The sequence below is a fragment of the Lepus europaeus genome (genome assembly GCF_033115175.1).
Source record: "Lepus europaeus isolate LE1 chromosome 21 unlocalized genomic scaffold, mLepTim1.pri SUPER_21_unloc_6, whole genome shotgun sequence".
In the NCBI taxonomy this organism is placed as follows: Eukaryota; Metazoa; Chordata; class Mammalia; order Lagomorpha; family Leporidae; genus Lepus; species Lepus europaeus.
In genome coordinates, this window is record NW_026909011.1 from 31615 (window position 1) to 50740 (window position 19126).

Below are 19126 nucleotides of genomic sequence, written 5' to 3' on the forward strand. Positions count from 1 at the left end.
GTCTTCCTCACCCGGTTTCTTGGAAAAGAGGTGCATGCCCCATATACTTTCTGGCCCCCTCTTTTCTTCATTTAAAATATGGCCATCTCTTAAGGATTTATATGTGGTAGACTATAAGGAGCTTGCTTGGTTTTTCTTCCAGCTTCACGAGCTCCCGTGCCATTGTGTGGATTCACCATATTTATTCAGCAGTTCCCTACGGGGATGGATTTCTGGTTTTTTCTGTCTTTGCTATTGCAAATTATGCTGCCGTGAACACCTTGTGCATGTGCGTCTTCCTGTTTGTGGAGGTGTTTCTTCACAGCACATTCCTGGTAGCAATTTAGCTGGCTCAAAGGGAAAATGCATTTGTGCTTTTGACAGTGTTGCCAAGATACCCTCCACAGGGCTGGGCCATTTTGTGCTCCACCAGACCTTGCCAAGAATATACTGGCAAATCTCTGGATTTTTACCAATCCATCTAGGTGAGAGAAAGCAGTCCCTCCATGGGATGTGTGTCATGTAAATTAAATTTCATAGATATATCAGGTGAGTGCAGCAGGAGCCCTCCAATGTGGCCAACAAAAGGACTAAGTTGCCTCGCGTTTTGGTAACCCAGTGGCAGCATTGTCACCCCACTGGAGAGAAGCATGTTCTTTGTGACCGGAAGGTTCCAGCCTAGGCTTTCTTTGCCTATAGGATTTCCTCTGAGCCACCTTTGTTCTCCCAAGTCCAGCCTTTGCTGCCACGGTGGGAGCCAGTGTGTAATGTCAAGCCCACCTCTCCGCATTTGGCTTTGCAGGCACCTTGCTGTCTTCTTTATTTTTATTTTATTTTATTTTTGACAGGCAGAGTGGACAGTGAGAGAGAGACAGAGAGAAAGGTCTTCCTTTGCCGTTGGCTCACCCTCCAATGGCCGCCGTGGCTGGCGCGCTGCGGCCAGCGCACCGCGCTGATCCGATGGCAGGAGCCAGGTGCTTCTCCTGGTCTCCCATGCAGGTGCAGGGCCCAAGCACTTGAGCCACCCTCCACTGCACTCCCTGGCCACAGCAGAGAGCTGGACAGAAAGAGGGGCAACCGGGACAGAATCCAGCGCCCCGATCGGGACTAGAACCCGGTGTGCCGCAAGGCGGAGGATTAGCCTGTTGAGCCTTGGCGCCGGCGGGCACCTTGCTGTCTTCTAGGGCTCCTCAGGGCACCATCTGGCTGGAAGGGAACCCCAACTCCGCTGGGGAGTCATTTTCCTCAACCCCCCTTATTAACTGCTCGGGGAATCAAAGCACAGTCAAAAGGTGCAGCACAGCAGAGTTCCTTCCCACGGGCTCCCTCTCCCCGTGAACTGTTGCGACTGACTTCGTTCTTGCACTGGTCTCAGGACCAGGCTGAGAGAAGTCTAGTCTGTGGTGGTTCGCAGTGCAGGCTCAGGCCGAATTGCCCAGATGGAAAGGGAAGCTCCTCCGCTTGCCAGCTGTGTGACACCGGGTAAGTGTCCTGAACTCTTTGGACTCACTGTGTGCCTCTGACAAGTAGAATAGAGAAGAGTGCCTGTTTCACAGGGTAGCTGTGGGGAGTCAATGAGTTGATGTATTGCTCAGCCTGGAGCCCGGGTGCCTGGCCCACTGTAGATCCAGACTAAAAGTGAACTCCCATGGTGATGGCGGTGGTGGTGATGATGGCCGTGGTGATGAGGCTAACATAATGATGGTAATGACGGCAGTTAGCCGCATGCTGAGCCCTGAATCTGCATTTCTGTGACCTTCTACAAGCAGTTCAATCACTGGCCCTCAGCTTGATTCTCTCCCTCTTTGCTTTGTACCCATGAGAACAGAGCTGTGCATCTAAAACAAGAGTCGGCCAGCCACAGCCCTTGGGCCACATCTGATTTGCTGCTTGCTCTTATAAGTGAAGTTGTATTAGAACACAGCCACACCCGTTTGTTTACATGTTGCCTGTGGCTGCTTTTGGGCTCTGGTGGCAGAGCTGAGGAGTTGCATCAGAGACCTTATATCCTTATAGCCTTCACAGTCAAGAATATTTTCTATCCAGTCCTTTACAGAATAAGTGTGCTGAGTGCTGGTCTAAAGGAGTGGTGGTAAAGACGCAGGAGATGATGCCTCTGCATAGGTGCTGGCCGCAGAGTAGGTGCCCAGTATGTTGAAGCTGCATCCGCCAGGCATTCAACTTCTGTGAACTTGGTGCTGGGCCCTTGCCTGCACCCTCATCACTCTCCTCCCACCCGAAGAGGGAAGATGGAGTAGTTACAGTATGAATAGTTTAATTAAGAATACCATAAAATTATAGCTTGCATATGTATTTCTATCATGTACTATACATTTCCATATGCACCAAAATTACACATGCACATTCATCACAGCAATGGCTATAAAAAGCTGTATCCCGAAGGCTGTACTTTTCGGGAGGTGAAGGCTCTTTTTCAAAGGTAATTTTGACACTGATTTTTCCCTCGCCTGATGACTTCTGAAAGTCCTCCGAGGACGATGTGACTCCCCTCTAAATGGAAGCAGTGCTTATTACCTGTATCTACAGAAAGTAAAACTGACGCATCACAGTCTTGGGACCATTGAAAGGAAATTCTGAGTGCAGATAAAACCCTTCTAAAACCGTACGTGGGAGAATAGGATTATATTTACAAAGATTCCATGCAGTCACTTTATTTTGTTCGTTCTCTTTTCCTGCAGGCATACATCTATTCTAGAAAGTATAGTACGCACGTTTCATTTACATTCGATCTTATTTATTGCTTCCCAGCCCAAGCAGGCAGGTCACCTTGCAAAATGCAGAGGAACACCCCTTAATTTTGCAAGCGGCATATATTGATATTAATGTCACCTTCTTCCACTTCCCTGCCTGAATTGTTGTGAGAATAAATGAGATAGAAGGTAGGAAGATACTCAAAGAAGCTAAGTGCAACAGACAGGCGTAGTGTAACCTGGATGCAGCGTCTAGCTACCTGGAGCAGAGAGGCTCAGGGGTGTGGGGACTGGGCCAACCTGTCTTCCAGGGTGGTTAGGTAACAAATGCTCATAATTAGAGCGAATTATCTTCATTGGAAAGTAAGCGAATTATTTTCCAATTTCATGAGTAAAGAAGCTTCTAATGAACTCCAGTGGAGAGATTTGCGTTCAAATTTCAGTAGTTAAGCTCTGTGTTCTTTGTAGTAATATTTTGTTTTTATGGACCACCTTAATTTTTTTTTTACTGTTCTTTATTGGTGTAATAGAATTTTAGAGATGAAAAGCAAACCTAGAGATGATTCAGCCCAACTCTCATTTGAAAAAGAAAATAGAAGGAATCTATGGCCCTACAAGATCCTGTGACTTATCCAAGGTCCCACAGGGAGTCAGCTTCGGCCAGGACTGTATTCCTTGGAGCTGGTGTGATCAGGAAAGCAAGGGCATCGGCCAGACTGCAGGCGTGGCCACGTTCTTGCTTGGACTGGCTGTGTCCTTCCCACTCTCTGCCCTTGCTCTGGGCCCTGCCGGTGTCTTGCTTGCCCCTCAGCACTGCTGGAACTCTCTGGGCCACTAGCCACCCTGGCCTCCAGCCCACTTTGTCTCTGCCAGCTCAGGCCTATCTCTGGCTCCTGGCTCTGCATCGTATGGCCTATATATGGCTAGCCTGAGGACCCCCTCGGAATCCTGGGGCTGACAGCCAGAGCAGGTGTAGCCAGGGGGTTCTGGGAGCTGGCCATACTAGCTCCTGCCCATGAGCAGCAGGCGTTGGTAGGTCATGATCAAATACAACTACCAGATCTTCTGGGCCCTAAATCCTGGCCTCTTTTTTAAAAAAATTTATTTATTTCTGTTTTGTGTGTGTGTATGTGTGTGTGTACTTAATTGATGGACTGTGTTTTAGAACTTTCAGCAAAATGGAACAGAATGTTCAGAGCGGTGTTTAGGTGTTCTTCGCCGTCTTGCCATGCTTCCAGAAGCTTCTGTGCAGTCAGTGCTCAGTGAGGACTTTGCCGACTCTGGGCCTGAATGCCCACTGCAAACCTGCGTTTGCCCCTTGGTGATGTTGGTGAAACCAGGGTGTTGTTGAACCGCTGGGAGGCGAGGTTGGGAAAACTGCAGAAGCAAAAGATACCTGGGCCCTCTCCTGGAGTGCTGGAGCCCTTCCCTGTATTTTAAAATTCAAATCAGAGGCAAAGCTGTCTTCTTCCCAACTCTCTCTCTCTCAAATTTATTTTCATTTTAAGGGAAAGACAGACAGAGAGAGAGAAAAACAGAGATCATCCATCCCCTGATGCTGGGCCAGGCTGAAGACTGGAGCCTGGAACTCCATCCAGGTCTCCCACGTGGGTGGCAGGGACCCGAGCCCTTGAGTCCTCTCGAGCTGCCTGCCAGGGTGCGTGTTAGCAGGAAGCTGTGATGGGAAGTGGAGAGGCCTGGGCGCAAAGCAGGCGCTCTGACATGGGACGCGGGCTTCCCAGGCATTGTCTTAGCTGCACCCACTGCCTGGCCCCATCCCGGTTCCATGACTTGCTCTCCTACGTTCAGCTGTGGCTGGGCCCAGCGGCTCAGACCACGTCAGAGGACGCATTGCTTTCAGCTCTGCTTTTCCTCCTGTGCCCCGTGGAGTACCGGGAGTTACCAGAAGCTCCCGCTTCCGATCTGACGCCTGTTGTTGCCTTTCTTGGGTTCCCCTGAACCAGTCACCATGAACCATGCTCTGATTGACCAGGCCTGCGTCACAGCTCCGTCTGCCCCTGGGAGGGAACTCAGTTCCACTTGGATTAGCAGGCCAAGGAGTGAGGAGAGGATTTCCCAGAAGAGCAGGGTGTTTTGCTAGGACACAGGGCATTGCGTGCCAGACAGCCAGACACAGTGGTTCTATTGTTAAAATGCACCTGCTGACTCCTAAGGTGAGGGGCCAGGGGCACTGAAATTCTGCCATCTTCATAAATCCCAAGGCCCTAGTCAAGGCCGCTCCCTTTCTAGACCAAATATCAGAACCCTGCGGGAGGGGCTGGGCCCCACCCGAGGCACTGGCTGGTGCTGGGGAGTCAGGCTCCTCCTTAGACCTGGGCTCAAACCTACAGGTCCTCCCCCCTCTTCCTCACACTCTCTCCTCCTCGCCCAGAAGGCTCCTGGCATTTGGACATTGCTAGGGGTTCCTGCAGAGGAGGGGGGGGGCGCTTGTTGAACATGTCCCAGGGAGTCCATCTCAGCAGTGAAGTCAGAGTCTTTACAGCCTCATCCTGGCTGAGGCAGGGGGCCTCCAGGAGTGTCCTGGCCTGGAAGCCTCCAGGGGACCTGCGCCCTGTGAGGTGCTTCCCTCCTCAGATCTTGCTGCTGGCACTTGCTCGGCTCTGAGAGCGAGTGGGCAGAGCCCGGGAGAAAGCCACGTGTCACTTGGTGCCAGAGCCCAGGGCAGCCAAGCACGTGGTCAGGAGGGCACAGCAGAGTGGGAGGAGGTGGAGGGAACGGCACAGGGCACTCAGAGTCCAGAGGGGCTTCTGGAAGGTTCTGGAAGCAAACAGTGGTACCTTCCTTCTGTACCTCTTCTCTCTGTTCGCAAACAGAGACTTCCCAGCTGCTTTTCTAGCCCCTTGCACTCTCTCGTTCCAAGCTCTTTGCCCTGAGTCATCTGTGGCTTACCCGCTGCCTGCCTCCTGTACCTCAGATCTTCGCAGGCAATTCTCTAAGCCCGCTTGGTCTCTGCTGTCGCCAGGTGGGGCACATTTATCCCTCTTGGGCCTGCTGAGGCAGTGTCCTGTGGTGGCTTAGAACAGGGATTGGTTGGCAAACTGCAGTCCCTGGGCCGAATCCGGCCTCAGCCTGTTCTTATAAACCAAGTGTGATTGGAACCTGGCCAGCCCATTTGTTTCGGCTTTGTCTGGGGCTGTGTTCGAGCTACAGTGGGACAGTTGAGTATTACAGCAGCGAGCACACACTGGCAGGGTGTGAGATGTGTACTCTCCAGCCGTTTACAGGAAAAGCTGGCCGGTCGCGGTGGGTTGTCTGGCCTCTGGAGCCACGCCACTGGGGTTTTTAACACTAGGCTCCGCGGCTTCTTAGTGGGGTGACCTTGGATGAGCGTCTAATGTCCTTGGGCCTCATTTTCCCCTGGGGGTGTGTTGTGAGCGAATGCACCGTGGAGTATTGGGTGACGTGGCAGCTGCAGTGGCAGCACTGAGGGGAGCAGGAGGCGTGCCACAGCGTGAGCTTTGATCACTCCGTGGACGTTTGGCACAGGGGTTAAGCCACCAGCTGGGACGCTCACGTCCTGTGTTGCCATGTCTGGTTCAAGTCCCGACTCTGCTTCCCATCCAGCTTCCTCCTAATGTGCACCCTGGGTGGCAGCAGGTGTTGACCCAAGTACTTGGGTCCCTGCCACTCATGTGAGAGACCCGGATGGAGTTCTGGGCTCCTGGCTGGCCCAGCCCTGGCTATTGTGGGCATTTGGGGATTAAATCAGCAGATAGGAGATCTTTTGCTGCCTACCTCTCTACCCCTCAAATAAGTAGATTGAATGAATGAATTTGAAGAAGAAGAGAGCCCTGGCCTGAGTTGCAGGTCGTGTGGGGCCATAAGGCTCCAACATGCTACATTTCCTAAGCATGTGGGGCAGCAGAACCTCACACGGGGTGGAAGGGTCTTGCCAGGGCCTCGGGGAAAGTAACGCCTGACTTGCCTTGAACTCAGGTTCTGGAGTCAGGACTCGGGCTCTGTGTCTTCTACCACTCAGCCACAGGACCAGGACAAGCACAGGCAAGGCGCCTCGCGCAGATCTGAGGGGGTCTCATAGTCAGATTTGCATACGTGCACGTTGGCACCCAAGAGTGAGGCCATTTCCAATAGCGCCCTGGGCACCACGCTCACCCCACACCAGTCTGGGCCCTGCTCACAGCCAGATCTGCCTCCAGCCTGGGAACACACAGCAGTTTCTCCAGCTGATGAGTGGATGATGTTGTTGGCTTGCTTTTAGGGTCCGTGTTGGAGGAAATGTGTCCCCTCCTTTGGTAGGGGGAGGTCCGGGCACCTGTGCAGAGCTGTTGGCACATGAGTGGGTGCCTCTCCAGCCCCAGCCTGCTCCCTTGTGTATCATCCTCACAGCGTGAGTGCCGCTTTGGCACATGGGGAAGCTGGTGCCTGGGGTGTCAGGGGACGTGCCCTGCCTAGGTCATACAGGGAGTTAGCATCAGGGTTCTGGGAACTGAGCCAGTCTGCCTGAGGTTAGATCTCAGGCTGTTCACCAGGCATGGCCCACTGTGATACAGCCACAGGAGTGTCACTGGGCTTGAGTTCCCCTGTAAGTAACCATGACGGCTCAGACTGCCATGTGGAGGCAGGCGGCCTATAGGAGACGGGTGGTTGGTGCCGCCAGCAACCCAGGCTTCCTCTGTTTTTCCTCCGGGCCACCCTGAAATGTGGCTTTCTTCCTTGTCCTCAGGCATCTTGCCACCTCCACAGAATCAGGCAGTGGACAGCTGTTGCGTGGGCAGAGAGCGCTGTCTCCAAACTTACCTAGGATTTGGGTACGTGGAAGAGATTTGGGAGAAGAGCATTCAAATTGGGTGAACAGCATGAGCAAAGGCACAGGGGTCGGAGAGGTTAGGGCACAGGTGAGGGTCAAGACTGTCAGAAGGAACATAATTGCTATTTATGTTGGTCTAAGCCAAAGAGAAAGGGTCACTGGACTTGCTTCAGGTGCAGCTGGATCCAGGGCATCTACACAAATTCATCAGAACTCCACTTCAGCCTGTCAGCTCCTTTCCTCTCTGTGTTAGGACAGGACGGCCCTTAGCAGCTGCTGGCACACTTTATCTTACCACTCCTACAGCAGAGAGCTCCTCCCCGTGGCTCTAGCAGGAGTCCCAGGGCCATCCTCCTTGGCTGCCGTGGCTCCAGGCCCATCTCGGAATCTGCAGGCTAGGGCCTGTTGTGAGAGGTGGATGGGCTGATCAGCCAGACCTGACTCTCACTCCCACGCTTGGGCCACACATGTGTTCCGAGTCAGGAGGGGGAGGTGGAGGTATTTCCTGATGGGCGCTCCTCGGCTACGGGTGGTTCTGTTTGGCCCGATTGCCAGGCGTGCGAGTGCGTGCCCAGGAATCAGAAGTGGGGCCATGGGCTGCATCACAGAGGACTCTGCCTTTCTCCATGAGGGCACAGGCCTGGCTGCTCTCACAGCAGGGCCCCGGTCACGCAGGCTTGAGCAGCACAGAAGCTCATGTCTCTGGCAGGACACGGCTGAGGCAGGAGCAGGCAGCCCGGGGATCATGGGAGAAGCCAGGCACCAACTCTGTGCCGTGGCATCTTCCAGATGTCCCTCCCTCCCCACAGCCCCGGACAGCTCACTGCCTCCTCCACCCAGGGCCAGGGGAGCCGAGCTTCTTCCTTTTAAGGGCACAGCCTAGAACAGGCACCCATCCTGCCTCCCACCTGCACCTCGGGGCTCCTGCCCAGCCGCAGGGGATTCTGGGAACTCAGTGCAGGAGGAGAAGGGGACATGGATATTGGGTGTCAGCCCACAGCCTGCCACACCAGGTGTATTAATTCTGCTTTGTGTTGCTCTAAATAAAGCAGCCCAGAACAGTGTCTTGGGAAAGAGAAGGTTTATTTCAGCTTCTGGTTTGCAGGTTGTTGTTCAGGCTCAGGAGGCCCCATGGGCTGGCATCCACGTAGGCTGCTCGTAGGAGGTGTGGACGATGATCATGGGGGGAGCCCGGAGTGGAGAGACAAAACCTAGGCTGATCTTGAACTCACAAAATGATCTTTTTTTTAAGATTATTTATTTATTTATTTGAAAGGCAGAATTGCAGAAAAGCAGAGGCAGGAGAGAGAGAGAGAGAGAGAGAGAGAGAGAGAGAGAGATCTTCTATCTGCTGGTTCACTCCCCAAATGACCGTTAACAGCTGAGCTGATCCAAAGCCAGGAGCCAGGAGCTTCCTCGAGGTTTCCCACGTGGGTACAGGGGCCCAAGGCCACAGCAGAGAGCTGGATTGGAAGTGGAGCAGCAGGACTTGAACTGGCACCCATATGGGATGCTGGCACTGTAGGTGACAGCCTTACCTGCTACGCCAAAGTGCCGCCCCCAAAAAATGATCAAAATCACTTGCTCACAAGGCCCTTTTTGAGAAGCTGAATACTTCCCAAAGGCCTGATCATCTCAAATGGAAAGGGTTTTTTTTTTTTTTTAAAAAAAGATTTATTTTATTTATTTGAAAGAGTTACAGAGAGAGGTAGAGACAGAGAGAGAGGTCTTCCATCCACTGGTTCACTCCCCAGATGGCTGCAATGGCTGGAGCTGGGCCGATCTGAAGCCAGGAGCTTCTTCCAGGTCTTCCATGCGAGTGCAGGGGCCCAAGGACTTGGGCCATCCTCCACTTCCTTCCCAGACCATAGCAGAGAGCTGGATTGGAAGAGGAGAAGCTGGGACTAGAACCGGTGCCCATATGGGATACCAGCACTGCAGGCCAGGGCTTTAACCCACTGCGCCACAGCGCCACTGCGCCACTGCGCCACAGCGCCAGCCCCAGAAAGGTTGTTTTTAAGAACTCTGCGGCACATACTTGGGAAGTTCCAGTAAGAGGCAGTGAAGACTTCTGAGCCCAGGTGGCCCGACCCACGTGGTGCCGGCCTGTGTGAGACCCCCCAGCTGCGCCAGACTCCTGTGCTCAGCCCCTCCCATGCTAGTCCACGTCCCTGGGAGGAACACAGACGTTCACTACCCCCATCTCTGAAGCTGTCTCAATTTTTGTGCATAGAGATCGGTGCAGATCCGAACAGAAGCCGGCTCGAGGCTCCACATCGAACCCCCCGGGGACTACTCGGAAGATTTTGAGTCGACTGAGGATGCCGATGCCAAGACCATGGATGTTTCTGGGGATCGTCCACAGGTAGGGATTGGCCGTGGCCTTGTGCCCTGAGCTCAGGGCTCCGGTGGCCCTTGGGACACTTTCCATCAGTTATTCATGCCATTGTCCTCACTCGCACCTGGGTCCCTCCCTCCTGTATTCATCTCAACACACTTTGATGAGCACGTGGGCTGGGTGCTAGATGCCGGTGTCCCCAGGTCAGTGAGGCTGGGGTCTGATACCCCACATAGCCCCTCGATGGCACAGAGCAGCTGAGGAGTGAGGACAAAGCATGGGGGGAAGGGAGGAGGGGACTGGCGTCCAGGAAGGCTCCCCAGAGGGAGTGACTTCGCCCTGGGTCAGAGTTTAGTGGGGAAAGGTAGGCGGGCAGAGCTGGCACTCAGTCTGTCTATATATGTAGACGTGCACTGTTACCGCCGTAGGCAGCAGAGAACGCAAGCACAAACTGCTGTGGCTCAGGGTCCTCGTGGTCAGTGCGTGACTTTGCCAGCTGCTCACTCCCATCGTACTCAGACTGCCATATCCTCTCAACTGCAGTAGTAGGAGGGAGTCTTCCTAAGTTCATGGGAACACAGAGTAGGAAAAAAATGCAAAAAATAAGAATCTTTCAATTCAATTTTTCTATGGACTTTAAACTTTTTAAAAATTATTATTTCCTTGAGAAGCAGAGAGAGAGCTCGCTCGCATCTGCTGGTTCACACCCCAAATGCCCACAATGGCTGGGACCAGGGCCCCACTGAAGCTAATCGTAGTCTGAAGCCACGTGTGGGTGGCTTCACTTGAACCATCACCTGCTGCCCCCCGGGAAAGGTACTAGCAGGAAGCTTAGGGTCAGGAGCCAGAGGCAGGCTCAAACCCAGGCACTGCGACATGGAATGAGGGCCTCCTACGCTGTGCCTTAACCACTAGGCTAAATGCCCACCCCTCCCCAAACTTCTGCAAGTCCCCTCGTGTATCCCAGTCTTGCCTTGAGCAGGCATCTGTCGTGCACCTGTTATTGGGCTTCAGGCTCTGTCCCAGACACCAGAGACAGAGCAATGGACAGAACTGCTGAGACATTTATTCTTAAACAACTTACATTATTATTCTCCAAACGGGAGACAGACCATAAAGAAAACCAAAGGAACAAGCAGTGAGATCATTTCAGGTACTGATGTATTCTCAGGAAGGTAGGACAGTAAGATGGTATGGGAGAGAGGGAAGGAGGGCCTCTCCTAGGTATGACATTTCAGCTGAATGGTGATGGGTAAGCAGGCGCAGCTTGGGAAGCAGCAATGGGAAAAGCATTCCAGGCAGAGGGAACAGCAAGTGTAGTGGGTGTGAGGCTGGGCTTATTTGGGGAGCAGGCATAGGAGAGCAATGGGATGTGGAATGAGGTGAGGGGGTGCCTGAGGATGGTTACCTGGCATTTACCCCGAGAGCATTGCTTTTATAGTCAAGAGTATGTGAGTAGATTGTCTACCTGGTTACGCACAGGTGGAATTCTCCAGAGATGGCAAGTGATGGTCAAGTTGGTAAGCTGGCCCCTGGGCAATGGGCAGATTGCACAGCCTCACCACAGGGCCCAAGCCTCACTTCCGCCCGGCGCTTCCATGCCCCCAAACTGCTTTTACAGAATGAAAGTGGGCATCCAGGCGAGTGGCCTGTGGTCCAGGGAACATGTGTCTGCTTTCCGTGGCGTGTCTGCACTGCCGTGTCTGCTGATGATGGAGGGCCAGGCGAGAAGCGGGCCTCACCTTGTTGTTCCACGTGGGGGGTCCCAGGGGGCTGGGAGTAAATTGCAAATTTTTGTCTTCCTCAAAAACAAAGAGTCCTTGTCCTTGCCTGTGGAACGACTCCGTGTCCTTGTTTCTCTGGCCCACCGGTGAAACGGGAATTAAGCAGTAGGAAAAGCTGTGGTCTTCGTCGACTTGAAAACTCCGGCCACACAACACACACATGCACACACACACAGTATGCTTTTGTCCTCTGCTCAGAATCAGAGTGAGCAAACGGAGCCGTGCGTTTGCCTTCGTCTGTTGGGGAGGCTGATCCTCAGCCACGTTGCACCTGCCGCAGGGCCGGCCTCGCATCCATGCCCCAGTATGCGTGTGTGCCCTGCAGACAAGGGGCTGTAGCAGTCTGCCGTCGGCCAGGCATCCAGCACCTGCTGTGCGGTGAGCCCGCAGTCCCTCCTACGCAAGCTCCCAAGCTCCCTGCCCCATAAGGCTCCCTCACCTGCTCCTGGGTTCCGTTAGTGTTCCTCTGTGCACCTGCTCAGAATTGGCATGGCTGCTGCTCTGCCAGCATTTCATTTTCTTCCCTGTGAGTGCTTGATTGTATTTCTTTCTCTCCCTTTTTCCAAAAACCCCATCTTGAGGGGGCTCTCCTTAAGGCTTCACAGTCCATTTCCCCTTGGAAATTTCCTGCTAAATAAAAGAGGCAAATGGCAGCACTAGTTTTCCGGGGATGGCAGAAGCCTTCAGGGATGCAGATGGAATAGGGAAAGAAAAAGAAAGCGTGGGCACACACACTCAGCCGCCTCTCACTGTTTGCAAGCGCAGCCCACAATGGAGCAATAGGAAATGCGTGTCCGCGGAGGTACTTGTCTTCCGACCCTCGCTGTTGAAACACACCGGCCTCTTTGCCTTCAATCAGACCCTCCGTGAACTTCAATTTCCCCGTGGCTGTGCGTTCACAAACCTGTGTGCTGCAGACATGTTCTCCTGGCCTCCACCCCGCCGACCTGCACGGTGCTTTTCAAAGATGTGATTTCCTAGCTGACATTTAAGACTCAGGAGATGCTGTGTGAAAGCCTGAGCCAGGGGCTTGCGCTGAAAAATCAGAAGGCTTAGGAGCCACTTTCTTCTACGATAGCAATGAGTGGGGCTGGGGAGCGGGTGTCCCCTTGGACAGGTGTGTGTTCCCCGGTGTGCCGCAGTCCCCACCACCAAGTTCTCAACACTGCAGATAAGATGGATGATGGGGCAGGCATCTGGTACAGCTGTTAAAATGCCACTTAGGAGGGGCTGGCACTGTGGCGTAGTGGGTAAAGCCACCGCCTGCAGTGCCGGCATCCCATATGGGCACTGGTTCGAGTCCTGGCTGCTCCACTTCTGATCCAGCTCTCTGCTATGGCCTGGGAAAGCAGAAGACGGCCCAAGTGCTTGGGCCCCTGCACCCACATGGGAGGCCCGGAAGAAGCTCCTGGTTCCTAGCTTCAGATCAGTGCAGCTCTGACTGTTGCGGTCATTTGGGGAGTAAACCAGCAGATGGAAGAACCCTCTCTCTCTCTGGCTTTGCCTTTCTTTGTAACTCTTTCAAATAAATAAAATAAAACTTCAAAAAAAAAAATGCCACTTGACACCTGCATCCCACAGCAGAGTGCCTGGTCTTGAGTTCAAGCTCTGTTCCTGATTCTAGCTTTCTGCTGTCGAGCACCCTGGAAGGCGAGGGAGCAGGTGAGGACTCAAGTAGTTGGGTCCCTGCCACCCATGTGGAAGATCCAGGTGGAGTTCCTGGCTCCTGGCTTCTTTGGCCTGGCTCAGCCCCAGCTGTTGTGGGCATTGGTGTGTGTGTGTGTGTGTGTGTTGTATGTCCATATCTTCTGGGTCTCTGCCTTTCAAAATAAAAGAATTATAAAAAGATGGTAAATGAGTATAGATCAGGAGGTGGTGGGGACTTCTAAGAAAGAGAGCTGAGGTGATATCGTGGTAGAGACCATAAGAAGGGAGAGAGTGAGCCACGCAGAGCAGAGCATCCAGGCCCCTGGAGGAGCAGGTGCAGAGGCCCGAGGTGGAACGCTGGCAAGGAGGCCAGCGTGGTTACAGAGCGGGGGCACGGTGAGGAAGAGGAGGTGCGGCCAGGGAAGCAGGCATGGATCAGGTTGCACAGGGCTTGAGGGCTGGGATGATGTGGGGCTCTCACTGACTGTGAGTCAGCTGGTTTAAACCCTCCAGACTAAAAATGAAAGGTGTCCTTGCACCTAAGGAAAGTCAACCAGGGATGTCCCGGTCCCCTGATGTTCCCCCAGTGGAGTTATCCAAGAGCAAGAGAAATAAGGGGAAGGTGTGACCCCCGTCCCATGGACGTCTCCTGGAAACCTTCAGGAGTCTGTTCCCATCGTGTGGGTTCTGGAGCTGGCGGCCCAGGGGTCTTCCCACGATCACCATTCAACGTTATTACAGATGCATACAGCTCTCAGGGCCAAGCATCTGTCCCCTGTGATCAGCGCACCCCACCCCACAGGGCCCTGTAGCAAATCTCTGCAGTTGTCCTTCATCCATTTCAACAGTGATTCTTGAAAAATGCGGGATTGCTTTTTCATAATATTGTATTTATTCATCTATCTATTTAGTTTGATTTGAAAGGCGGAGACAAAGAGATCTTCCATTCACAGGTTTGCTTTCCAAATGTCTACAACAGCCAGAGCTGGGCCAAGCTGAATCCAGGGTCCCAGAACTCCCACCTGGGTTTCCCAGGTGGGTGTCAGGGATTGAGGTACTTGAGTCATCACCACTGCCTTCCAGGGTGCACATGAGCAGGAAGCTGGAATCAAAAGCAGAGTCAGGACTCGAACCCAGGACTCTGATATGGGATGTGGGCATCCCAAGCAGCAGCTTAACCACTGTGCGGGACACCTACCCCTGAGGGACCACTTTTAAGGCAGTTCCATTGCTTGGATACTTCTGCCATTTGGGACTACCATGTAATAACCCTTAACTGGGTACCTTTGTAAAAAAAAAATATTACCATAATATAAAGGGATTGTACTATCCATGCCATTTGATGATTGTACTTTATTTACTTGACAACATCCCATAGCTATCTTTCCATGCCAGCACTCCCCCAACCATCATGCAGTTCATTGGGTCAGAGCGCTGTTTTGGGAGTTGGTAGCATGAGTTTGAATCCTGGTGTTGGTATTGGCTGTGCCTGCAGTGGCGCCGGGACAGCAAGAGTGCAATCAGTTCACCTTTGGGAGTGAGAGCAGAGGGTGAGGAGACAGAGAGGGGAGGCAGGGGCCCCAAAAGAAGAATGATGCCTCCCTCATATCTTCAGGACTGTAGGCTGCTTCTACCATGCCTAGGTCTCTGTGCTTGTCTCTATGGCACCACACCCTGTGACTTTAATTTCTCCCTTCTGAACCTACAAGGGCCTGACCCTCCCAGCAGTACAGAGAAAGAATCCTTTTAACTTCTCAGGGTGTAATGGTAAGGTGGAGTCCCAGCACCCTAAGCAGGAAGTTGCCAGCACTTCTCCCATAGCCAAGTTGCTGGGGCAGAAGATGGGCCCCACGAGAGCTTCTGTGACAACCACATAGATTAACAAAAGGATTTGGCTCTAACAGAAAAAACTCTGGCCTGCCCACCAGAAGACTTAAAACACATGAATTTTTTTTTGGCAATGTTTTTTTCCCCCCAGAAACTTTTGATTTAAAGAATACAAACTTCATGCATTTCATAAATACAACTTTAGGAACATGGTGATCCTTCCAACCATACCCACCCTCCCAACCAACACTCCCACCTTTCTTCCTCCTCACTCTACTATTCCCATTCTTATTTTTTACTAAGATTTGTTTTCTTTTTAAAAAGATTTATTTATTTATTTGAAAGGCAGAGTTACAGAGAGAGAGAGAGAGAGAGAGAGAGAGGTGAGACAAAGAATCTTCCATCCATTGGTTCACTCTCCAAATGGCCTCAAGGAGCAGGGCAGGGCTGGGCTAGCAGAAGCCAGGAGCCAGGAGCTGCTTCCCAGTCTCCCATGTGAGTGCAGGGGTCCAAGGACTTGGGCCATCCTCTGCTGCTTTCTCGGGCATATTAGCAGGGAGCTGGATTGGAAGTGGAGCAGCCAGGACTCAAACTGGTGCCCATGTGGGATGCTGGTGCTGCAGGCAGCAGCTTTACCTGCTTATACCACAGTGCCGGCCTCACCAAGATCTATTTTCAATTAACTTTACGCACATACGGTTAACTCTGTACTAAGTAAAGAGTTCGACAAATAGTATGAAAAAAACTGTTCATTAACAGTTGAGACAAAGGCTATACAAAGTCATTGCATCTCAAAGTGTCAATTTCATTTCTATAGATTACCTTTTAGGTGCTCCATTAGTTATCACAGATCAGGGAGAAGAGATGGAATTTGTCCTTTTAGCACTGGCTTATTTCACTAAGTATGATGTTTTCCAGTTGCATTCATTTTGTTGCAAATGACAGGATTTCTTTTTTTTTTAACCATTGTGTAGTATTCCATGGTGTACATATCCCATAATTTCTTTATCTGATCTTCAATTGATAGGCATTCGGGTTGATTCCATGTCTTAGCTATTGCAAATTGAGCTGAAATTAACATGGGGGTACAGATCACTCTTTAATATGCTGATTTCATTTTCCTTGGATAAATTCCCAGGAGTGGGATGGCTGGGTCATATGGTAGGTTGATATTCAGATTTCTGAGTTATCTCCATACTGTCTTCCATTGTGGCTATACCAGTTTATATTCCCACCAACAGTGGATTAGGGTACCTTTTTCCTGACATCCTCACCAGCATTTGTTGTTTGTTGATTTCTGTATGAAAGTCATTCTGACTGGGGTGAGGTGAAGCCTCATTGTGGTTTTGATTTGCATTTCCCTGATAGTTTGTGATCCTGAACCTTTTTTTCATGTGTCTGTTGGGCATTTGGATTTCCTCTTTTGAAAAATGCCTATTCAAGTCCTTTCCCCATTTCTTAACTGAGTTGTTTGCTTTATTGTTTTTGAGTTTCTTGATCTCTTTATATACTCTGATTATTAATCCTTTATCAGTTGTATAGTTTACAAATAATTTCTCCTGTCAGTTGCCTTTTCTTCATGATGGTTTTAAAAATGAGAGCAAGAGCTCACAGTACATGAACGTGTACTGAGTGCTAAGCACCACATTGAGGATGTACCATCCATCACTACATCAGACCTGAGAGTTAAATGCTAACTATCAGGACAAGCATCGTGGCGTAGCAGGTTAAGCCGCTGGCCTGCCACGCTGGCATCCCATATGGGTGCCGGTTATGTCCTGGCTGCTCCACTTCTGATCCAGCTCCCTGCTAATGTGCCTGAGACAGCATTGGAGGATGGCCCAGGTACTTGGGTTCCTGTACCCACATGGGAGACCTAGAAGAAACTCCGGCTCCTGGCTTTGACCTGCCTCTGCCTTGGCTGTTGTAGCCATTTAGGAAGTAAACCAGCGGATGGAGGTTTTCTCTTTCTCTTTCTCTCTCTCTCTGTAACTCTGGCTTTCAAATAGATAAATAAAAAAAAATTTTTTTAGAAAAAAAATGCTAGGTATCTTCATTGCCATGTTACAGTTTGAAAAAATTGAAGAAGGAAGAAGTGATGTTGTTCACTCAGGCCTCAGAGAAACCCCGGGCACCACGATTCCCTGTTCCTTGGAATGAGCAGTGACAGGCTGGGAACGACCCAGGCCTGCATTTGCTTGAGGTTGTGCCACAGTCTGTTGTGAATATTATCGATCTTCTGCCTGGGGGTGAGGTGCTCAGAGGTAGCCATCCATCAGTTAGGCTTCACAGTGTTTTATTTATTTTTTTATTTTATTTATTTATTTTTTTGACAGGCAGAGTGGATAGTGAGAGAGAGAGACAGAGAGAAAGGTCTTCCTTTGCCGTTGGTTCACCCTCCAATGGCCGCTGCGGCCGGCGCACTGCGCTGATCCGATGACAGGAGCCAGGTGTTTCTCCTGGTCTCCCATGGGGTGCAGGGCCCAAGCACTTGGGCCATACTCCTCTGCACTCCTGGGCCACAGCAGAGAGCTGGCCTGGAAGAGGGGCAACCGGGACAGAATCCGGCACCCCAACTGGGACTAGAACCCGGTGTGCCGGCGCCGCAAGAAGGAGGATTAGCCTATTGAGCCACGGCGCCGGCTTCACAGTGTTTAAGCCATAACAGAGGGAACCTCTCCTTAGCCAAATAGCTCCCCAGTGAAGCCGTAGCTGAGAATGTAGATGAGAAATGTTTTTCAAAAATGAAACCCGATGAGGAAACAACCAGACAGACCCAAGTTGAAGGACAGCTTACAAACCAACTGGCCTGGGGTCTTTGCAGACACCAATGGCCTGAGACCTGAGAAAGGCTTGGGGCCGCACCCGATGAAAGGTAGGTACAGCGAGTTCACCCTCCTGCAACGTGGTCAGAGGAATTGCTCCATTGAACGGTGGTTTCCCGAAATTCACAAGGCCTTGAAAATGATACTGCATCAACATTACATTTCCTGCATACATTCATGGTACCATGGCTATATTACTCAGCTTTTGTTACTACAACCTAGAGACGTGAGAGGAGCTACTCGGGAAGGAAGAAAGCTCACTTCAGCTTGCGGTTTGGGCCATTCACAGTCCAAGATCTCAGGGCCTCATTAGTGTGGCACCTGATAGTGGTGGGACACGTATGGAGGGGGGAGCCTGTGGGGAGTGAGGAAGAGAAAGAGAAGCTAGGCTGAAGTCAGCTGATAGCCAGGCCTCTCCCAAGGCCACACCCAAAGGACCTCCTAGAAGACCCACCTTTGGACTCCAGAATTGTATCCAGTCTCCCCCCTTAATCCGTTGACCATTTACCTAAGGCTTTAGGGACCAAGCCTTCAACTCATGGGCTTCTAGGGGACCCCCAGGCTGTTGGCAAAGCCTAACGGTAGCCTTGTGACGAGTGAATGTCCTGTGCTTGGGACACTGAAGAGTGCAGGCATGAGGGGTTGTGTGGTCAGCAGCCATGCGTCAATGGGTCAGAATGAAGGTTATGTATATAACACGGAAGAGGGGAAAGCAGGGGACGAATGTGGCAACATGGTAATTGGCGAACGCAGGCTAGGGGTATCTGGGTGTTAATTATACGATCATGATCAATTTTCTGTGCTTTTACATGGTTTCAAAATAGAAAGGGAAAAAAAAGCAGGTTAGGCATTTTGCAGAGCAGTTAGGACATAGGTGAGGTTGCCTGCCTGCATCCCGTATTGTAACACCAAGAGGCGCAGCTCTGCTCTGGACTCAACGTCCTGCTAATGCAGACCTTGGGAGGCACCAGGGTGGCTCAGGTGACTGAGTTCCGGCCACCCACATGGGACTGAATTCTTGGCTTCTGGCTTCAGCCCCTGGACTGTTTGGGATTTCTCTTTCTGGCTATCTCTCTCTCTCTGTCTCTCAAATAAATAAGTAAAATTAAATACAACACTAGCAGATTAAAGAAATGAGGTATATGGCCGGCGCCATGGCTCAACAGGCTAATCCTCCGCCTTGCGGTGCCGGCACACCAGGTTCTAGTCCCGGTCGGGGTGCCGGA

The 19126-nt window shown here is 51.7% G+C and overlaps 2 protein-coding genes across 9 annotated transcripts in view; one reads left to right on the forward strand and one right to left on the reverse strand.

Moving 5' to 3' along the window:
• LOC133754348 (katanin-interacting protein-like) overlaps positions 1-19126 on the forward strand; it is a 65871-nt gene that overhangs the window by 17061 nt on the left and 29684 nt on the right. For 4 of the 8 annotated variants that reach the window (XM_062184822.1, XM_062184823.1, XM_062184821.1 and 1 more), the window contains exons 2-3: positions 7396-7480; positions 9713-9844. In XM_062184822.1, the coding sequence (XP_062040806.1) occupies positions 7396-7480; positions 9713-9844 (217 nt within the window). The remainder of the gene's footprint in view (positions 1-7395; positions 7481-9712; positions 9845-19126) is intronic. The other 4 variants (XR_009865218.1, XM_062184824.1, XM_062184825.1 and 1 more) reach the window with 1 other exon arrangement.
• Positions 12040-19126, reverse strand: part of LOC133754347 (general transcription factor 3C polypeptide 1-like) — a 98469-nt gene continuing 91382 nt past the window's right edge. The window contains exon 7 of the mRNA XM_062184812.1: positions 12040-12231. Coding sequence (XP_062040796.1) covers positions 12080-12231 — 152 coding nt within the window. The 3' untranslated portion in view covers positions 12040-12079. The remainder of the gene's footprint in view (positions 12232-19126) is intronic.